The sequence below is a fragment of the Vespula vulgaris genome, chromosome 2, assembly GCF_905475345.1.
Source record: "Vespula vulgaris chromosome 2, iyVesVulg1.1, whole genome shotgun sequence".
Classification (NCBI taxonomy): Eukaryota; Metazoa; Arthropoda; class Insecta; order Hymenoptera; family Vespidae; genus Vespula; species Vespula vulgaris.
In genome coordinates this window covers 760,899-769,569 of record NC_066587.1, presented here as the reverse complement: position 1 = coordinate 769,569, position 8,671 = coordinate 760,899, and the positions used below count along the sequence as shown (strand labels likewise).

At 35.4% G+C, this 8,671-nt stretch overlaps 1 protein-coding gene across 1 annotated transcript in view; it reads right to left on the bottom strand.

Annotated features, from left to right (window-relative positions):
* LOC127073119 (uncharacterized) overlaps window positions 1–4,177 on the bottom strand; it is a 21,273-nt gene extending 17,096 nt beyond the window's left edge. The window contains exon 1 of the mRNA XM_051014218.1: window positions 2,457–4,177. Coding sequence (XP_050870175.1) covers window positions 2,457–3,729 — 1,273 coding nt within the window. The 5' untranslated portion in view covers window positions 3,730–4,177. The remainder of the gene's footprint in view (window positions 1–2,456) is intronic.
* Window positions 4,178–8,671: the final 4,494 nt, after the last annotated feature.

Sequence of the window (8,671 nt, the reverse complement as noted above, 5' to 3'; positions counted from 1 at the left end):
TCTTTCGACGTTGTCTCACTTTCGAATTAATAGCTTGTAATAGCCGTTCGAGTGCTAATATAATATATCGTCTCGTTCACGTCGATGAGTCGATTGACATTGTCGATGGACAACGATAACGTTTTATAAGCTGTTAGAAATTATTCGCTTTGCCAATAAATAGATATTAAGTCGACAAATTTTTTCATAATGAAATGTATTGTTCTTTTCTCCTATCTTTTTTTTTTTTTTTTTTTTTTCTTCCTTTTTTTTCAAAAACAATCGCTCATATTCGAACATCATTACTATAGTCAACGTCTGTTCGTTAATTCTAATCGTTTAGAAATAACTAATGTAGCAAATTTTTTATAAAGTGTATCTACTGTATCATCTAAAAGTAAGTTGTCACGTAGAATATTATTATTCAAAAAAAAAAAAAAAAAAAAATTTCGACATCCACTTCACTCATTGGATATCGTTTCGTCTTCTCGATAAAAAAAGAAAAAGAAAAAAAGAGGACAACTTTTTATCAGTAACTATAGTAATATAGTAATTTTAATTACTGTGAAATAATTATTATCAGCCAATCTTTAATAAAATATAATGATTCAAATGATTCATTAACAATCCAGTAATCTAAATGATTCACCAATAATCCAGTATTTCCCTCAACTGAGGTAATCTGATAATTACTATAGAATAATTTTCGATAGAAAATATTGCTTCACTATACCATACTCGATCATTAATATTTGAAATAATGAAAATTTCAATACTTTTCTACAAAAACTTCATATTCTGATACAACCCCGTTAATTTTTTTATAATATGAAAATTATTAATGATAACAACAAGATATATATATATATATGTATGTATTATTAAATCAATACATCGAATTAATATCTATATCTATATCTAAAAAATGTTAGAATAAATAAAAATAATTTTTCGCTTATATCGGTATCAAAAAAAAAAAAAAAAAGAAAGAAAGAAAAAGAAAACAACATTAATACTCGACGCGTTAGTTAGTATACATTCGTGTATACGTGCGTATGGGCGTGTGTGCGATTATATGAGTGTGTGTATGTGCACCTGTGTGTGTTTGTGTGCGTACACGATGATATTTGTCGTCGATCCTAACGCCAGATAGGATAGCAATCGGTGTAGGTAGGTATATATCTCTTTTCTGGGATCGGCAGGGTACGCGCATCAATGACAGCTTAGTGAGACACGATTTATGAGGATCGTTATCGGCTTTAACGACCGTTATCGTGTGTATTCGATTTCTTCGCAAATTATTATCAAATCATTAATTTATCGGAAAGATTGCGTAGAGAGAGAGAAAGAGAGAGAGAGAGAGAGGGAGAGAAAAGAGAATCTCGAATTTGCTCTTTTTCGACAAAGAAACAAGAGAATGATTTTCGAAGGACTAGTAGTATTATGTACCAAATAGGGACGTACACGAGTTCAATTTTATTCTCTCTCTCTCTCTCTCTCTTTTTCACGAGGGTCGAAATGCAAATCTTCACCACTCCCTTCGATTTTATTTATTTCCTGTTTAGGTACCTGCCTATAGTTTTTTTTTTCTTTTTTTTTTCGAAACAAATCGGAGGCGGAACTGCGAAGGGTGAATGTGTGGGTGGATGGTGGGGTAACGTAAGATAGGGGGAAATGTAAGACCATGAACGTCGATTTCTTATCTTCCGCCGCGTCAGAATAAAGATTATTGGAAATCATTTTTCCAAATGAATAGTGACAAAACGAGCCGATTCATATTGATGATAATAATATATAATAATCGATTAAATACCAGTAGGTAGTACCTATCGTATAATCGAATCTCTAAAATCCTCAATAATAAGATCTCAATTGTTAAATGATTCGCGATCGATGATACGTAATTACGATAGTAAAGAGAATGTAAAACATTAGATACCGATAAACTTTTTAATCCTCGACAAGTAAGAAAGAATGGTGATTTATATAACTTTCATATTCGATCGTTAGCTAATCGAATCGAATCGAATCGAATCGAATAAATTTATCGTTTCGAGTTTCAAAAATATTTTCTTTCTCTTTCTTTCATTCTTTCTTCTTTCTTTCTTTCTTTCTTTCTTTCTTTCTTTCTTTCTTTCTTTCTTTCTGTCTGTCTTTCTTCTTTTTGCTTTTCTTTTCTTTTCATTTCTACGATGAGATTGTTTTTAACGTACTTAGATGTTCTTTTACAACGGACTGAAAGATAAAACTCTTGGCATTGATCAAAGAGTATTACTATAACGATAACACTTATAACGATTAACAATAGTTGTATCGAGAACGATATAATACAATGCTGTTCGAGATACTTATCACGAAACACGAAAATTGATGAGCGTTTTGGGACGATGATGTAAAAAAAAGAAGAAGAAGAAAGAAAGAAAGAGAGAGAAAGAGACCAAAAAAAAAGGAGGGCAAAATTCGATAGAAGAACTTACCGGCTAAGTCGGCGGGTAATCTGGGATATAACATTCCAGTTCTGGCTAACCACTCGAGTTGAAGTTGATGAATGTGATGTTGTTGAGGATGTGGGCCGGCCGATTGAGGATGTCCCACCGGTTGACCCTCCTTGTGTATCGAGTGAAAAGCGCTACCACCGGCTGGATGATAGTACAATCCCCCGGGATGAATGAGAGGTCCTCCAGGATGTAACAAGAGTCCTTGATTCTGTCTGACCACTGTACCTGTACCGACGGCGTATGGTCCGGTTGGTAGACCTTGATGTCCAATGACACCGTTACTCGTAATCTCCTCGGAGCCAGGTGATATCGGTGGACTCGATGCAGGGCTACGACTAGCGTTGCTACCAGGACTGGTACTGCCCGTTGTCCTGTTAGGATCGACGTCTACCGATACGTCGTCCTCGACATTATCCAAACGATCGTTTCTATATACCGTACCGATCGTCGTACCACGTGGTATCTGTACGTTCGTATCACCGTGTATACCAGTTAGAAAATTCTCCCGTGCCGTTTGGCCGGTGTCGTGCGAAGTGTCGACGATGGCCGTCGGTGTTATAGATCTCGTGTGTTGAACGAACGGATTTAAAGGATTACCAAGGGATCCGGTTCTTTGATCGTCGCTACGTCTTACCGAACACGGCGACTCACGTTCCTGGGATTGAACGTTGTTGATCAAATTCAATGACTCCTGAACGTTGTGAACCCTCGTAAAGAATTTCTGTCGATCCTGATCGTCGTTGTCGTTGTTCTGTTTTCCGTGAGTAGCACGGCCAAGCAACGCGTCGATGCAGAATGACGTTTTACCAGAATTATTTTGTTGTCCCGGTGAGTTCAATGTATATCCTTGGGGCGACGTAGTCCTACCGGGCGACGTTCCCGATTCTCTACAACGATTGTTAACCGTAACGACGTTGACCATGTCATCTGCGAAACACTTCCTCGGCGTAACGTTATTACTCTCTTCTCCCTGAAAGAAATTCTGACTGGGATGTTCCTTCGTGTATCGTTTCCCACATAATTCCTCTTGATATCTAACTGTTTGCGTTCTATCCTCTATATCCGGTGATCTCGTATTAACGAAACGAATCTCCTCGGGCGATCTTACTCTAGATTCGATCGGGGATCTCGCTTCTTCCGATCTGGGAGAAGATCCTGGATCTTGAAGTCTCTGTTGTATTCCGTAAAGATGTCTCGGATGTTGATGCAAATCCTCGGACACGACTTGAGCGTTGTAATGCATCGCTGCCATATTCTTTACTTGACAAAATTTTAACGCATTCTCTCTCTCTCTCTCTCTCTCTCTCTCTCTTAATCCTTCTCTAAATCTATCTCTATTTAATCTTAATCCGCACACTGATAAGATTACTATCAATTAATTCGTCGAAAAGGAAAAGAAGGAAAAAGAAAAAGAGGAGAGGGGGAAGAAAAAAATTTTGGAAAACAAATAAGACCCAAGGAGAAATCTATTAGACGAAAATGCACTGATTCGATCGTCTACCAAAGTCCTTCCATCTCACGACTCGTACCATGACCCGAAAACACAACGGAGGATAAATCCTTCCTACTCGAAACGAAAGGTGGAAGGAACAGAAGCTATTAGCTTGGCGTCGCGTTGCAAAGTGACATCGTGGCTGACCGCGTGTCCGCCGAAAAAGCCTTCCCCTACTTTTCTACTCCCCTCTCTCTATCATTCTCTCTCTCTCTCTCTCTCTCTCTCTCTCTTTCTCTCACTCGCTCACTCGCTCTCTCACTCACTCTCCTGCCACGCCTCTCGCTGGGAACGTCGTAATCCTGCCACGCCTACGGGATCCCCTCTGATACTCCTGATACGGACGCGTTCACTCGACTACGAGAGAGGATCTAGCTTACTCTGTTACCGAGTAAGAGCGAGATAGACAGAGAGAAAGAGAAAGAGAGAGAGAGAGAGGCGAGTTCGGTGTCTACCCTCGACAGCCAAGAAGAGATTCGACCAATCACCAGCTCGTTTCACAATCCTTCGAGAAATAGGGTACGTGGGGAGTCCTCAGGGCCACGTGACAAGACGGAAAACCCGAGTGAATTTTGAACCCTATGAAGAAGGTGGTACTGAAGTGGGAGCAGCATAGAGAGAGGAGAGAGAGAGAGAACTGTGTTTCTCTACTGTACCAAACCAGCTCTCACGGCTTCGACGATATCTTTTCTCCTTCTCCTTCTCCTTCTCCTTCTCCTTCTCTTTCTCACTCCTTCTCCTATTTCTTCGTCTCTACTTCTCCTCTCGATCGAGATACCCCGGATTATAATCGACATTAGCTAGACATTAATATAGCTAGTCGACAATCTACCCGATCAATTTTCATCCCTTCTCTCTCTCTCTCTCTCTATATATATATATATATATATATATATATATATATATATATATATAGGTGTATGTATATGTATATCTATCTATCTATCTATCTATCTATCTATCTATCTATCTCTTTCTCTCTTGCTCTCTATCTTCATATTTTGTCTCATTCCACTTTTACTCTTTCTCTCTCTACAATATCGTTTCTTCTTTCGGAGCACAATGTAAGTATAATTCATTGGATTATTTCTATTCTCATGCTCGAGCAAAATGGGTAGAATTCTCCATTCGGAGATTACGTCCGACGTGTCTCGTAAATTTGATCGACCAATTTTTTGTGTTGTTTTCTTTTTTCCCTTTTCTTTTTTTTTCTTTTTATATATAGGTATATAAGTTTTTCGTTTAAGACGAAACATAGTAATGACGATCGAGATTAATATACTTATACATGGATAATATACGCGGATATGTATTTACGTATACGTATATTTTTATTCTATTTTCTTTTCTTTTCTTTTATTTCTTTCTTATAGAAAGAAATCAATTAGCTGTATAATGATAATAACATAATAATAATAATAGTAATAATAATAATAATAATAATAATAATAATAATAATTCGTCTTCGAAAATAATAATACGATTTTGCGCTAATCCGAAGATAAGATTATCTTTCTTGATAACGGCCAACCCATTTGCAAATGCCATCGTGTATCTATCGGCAAATTTTATCTCTCCGTATTACTGGACAATTATTATTTTTAACGATTATTCTTATTGAGAAAGATCAAACTTTTATATATATATATACATATACATATATATATATATATATATATATATATATATATATATATATATACACGTACCAGTGGCGGATTGAAACTTCAAAGGGCCTGAGGCGTTATAAATTTTTGGGTCCCCTCTCTTTCTATCTCTCCCTCTCTCTCCTCCCCCCCATCACCCCCCCCCCCCCCTCCATTAAAATAAATCAATTCTATAAATCAATTCTCTGCACAATATATAATGCATATATATTTTCTCGTTTAAATTGTTCGTGCGAACGACGAAGTCGAGATATATATCTACCGACCAAATTCGATTATAGTATAGAATGTAAAAAAATAGATATAAAAATAAAAACGGTATATCGTTGAGCAGATATATTGAATTAAATTTATTGTACAATATAAAATTTTTGTTTCTTTTTATTTTATATCAGCGTGTAAGATCCCCAGGACCGTGGACTCCATCGACTCTTCGCGGTAAATATGTCACTGATATAAGTAATGAAAAAAAAAAAAAGAAAAAATTAAATAAAAGCGAGTACTTAATTATATTGTTTTATGGTGGAATGCGCCATAATGAAATTATCTTTGAAAAATTGTATCGTGCGCGTCGATCTCTTAAATCAGATCATTTTCAATTTCTTTTGAAAAAATGATTTGTGATATTATTTTAAAAAAAATTGTCTCGTTTAACACTTCGTGAAGAATTATTTTTATTATTTTCTCTTTCTTCGCTCCTTTTCTTTTTTCTTTTTTTAAATAATTTTTTTTTCTCGGGATCATCGAGGAATCTCTGAGAAAAAAAAAAGAAAAAAATTTATGTGGAACACATTTCTCCAATAAATACGTAACGACGCATCAACGATGAAGATAGATAGGGATCGTAGAGGCTTCACGTTATCGTGAACCTAATAGTTGCGTAATAGCTATAACGTCCAGTTTCATAGTAATCCGGAACTGTTATCAGTTTCTGTACACTTTTTCCTATCACCCCGATGCATTTGGTTATCGGAAAAGACAAACTGTTACATGTTCAAACGCGTATTACTAAGTTTGTTTCTAATCTCGTAACCCTTACAGGAATAAATAAATTATGCTAAAAGTTTGTCCTTTCTTCTTTTCTTTTTCTTCTTATTTTTCATTCGAATTAAAAGTTCATCGATATGTTCGTCGATATTACTATTAATTATAATAATAACGTTACAAAAATTCATTACGTAATATCGTTGATGTTAACAAACAAAAAAAGAAGATAAAAAAAGAACAAAAAAAGAAGAACTCAAAAATATAATATAGTGTGCGTTAAATCGTCATGTAATAAATAAGATAATATATACATTTATATATATATATATATATCAAAGAGAGAGAGAGAGAGAGAGAGAATAAAATAAAATAAAAAATAAAAAAGAGAGAAAAAATCGTGAAAGAAGAAATGATTTTCGTTTAGGCCACTCGAGACACCTCTTCCACCATTCTTTTCTTCGTTTGGTCGAAAATGATGGATCACCAATGTCGTCCAATTCGTGGTACCTTTAATGCGGTACGTTTCGAAGGTAAGTAAGTAAGTACTTAAATGGCCCTCTCCTCGTTCGCTCGTATGTAACCAAATAAGAGAGAGGAAAAGAATGTTTGCTTAAGGGACGAAGCACGTCCAGCACACTCACGGAATACTCCTCGCTGTCTTCTACTTTGGCTCGATACGTGTCTCTTGAGGGAGTAAGTATGTACCACCGCGACGCGTAGGATATATACACTGTCGTCGACTTAGAGTAATTAAACGATTAACCACTTAATCAAATAAATGTAATAACCCGTGGTTGTGCTTTTATCGTTTGTCCCTCGTTAGAAATCTCTACGGGGAAGAAAAGTGAAAAAAAAATTAAAGATGATTTATTCTAAGAGATCGAGGCACTTCAATCGTAATATCCTTTTTATTTTCTTTCGTTTTATTTTTCATCTTTTTTTCTTTTTCTTTTCCTCTCTCTCTTTTTCTATTAATTCCTTCGTCAATCCTTTTCTTTTTATATCAGGTTAAATCAAATATTCCATCGTGTATTCGACGATAAATTGTAATTATGTTTATAATATCATTTTTCTTTTCTTTTTTCTTTTTTTTTTTTTTTTTAATATCCGGAGAAAATCAAAGAGATTTCCTTTAATTTCTCTCTTCTTCGTTCCAATTCCTACGCCAATGTATACACGTATCAGGGTCCACGCAGGTAGTAAACACATGTATATCGTATTGTAGATCGCCCATGCACACGAATAAACGTATACATAGATACATACATAGACAGAGGGACAGACACATACATACATGTATAACCATGAAACGTAGAGACAGCTTCTCCTTCGTCACCCTTAGCAGCCAGCCGAGTAAACATTGAAAGATTTTTAACCACCGATTATGCTCTGTCACGATAAGCCAAACTTCTTTTTTTCTTCTCTTCTTCCTTTTTTTCATTTTCTTTCTCTTTTCTTTTTTTTCATTTTATTTTATTTTATTTTATTTTATTTTATTCTCTACGATCCACCACCCGTGTCCGTATCTTCTTCGTTTCTAAGACGTTTTCCCTTTCGTTTGATAAAAGCAAAAGGGAAAGAAAATTTTTTCGATTGAAGGAAAGAAATTAAAAGAGAATTAATTGAAAGATATTACGATAATTGCTACTGACGAGAGACAAAGTCCGAACAACAACAACAACAACAATAACAACAACAATGATACACGATTTCTACCAACGATCGCGATAACGTTAATAATTGAAACATCTAAATATATATCTCGTTTCCATTCCGATAATAATAATAATAATCAAAAAGGAAATAAAAATAAAAATAAAAATAAAAATAAAAAAATTAATTTTAGACGTAACACTTAGCCGTGTTAAATACGCGTGTATATACTTTACGAAGAAAAGAATTACTTATCGTTATTATAACTTATCGTTATACGATGGTAATTAACGATTTGATGATGGTTATTTCAAGCCGAACCGAGCCGAGCCGAATGAAGCGAAGCCGTTCTCTTAATTCCTGGGATAAGATCGTTCGATAAATGCTCGATTAGG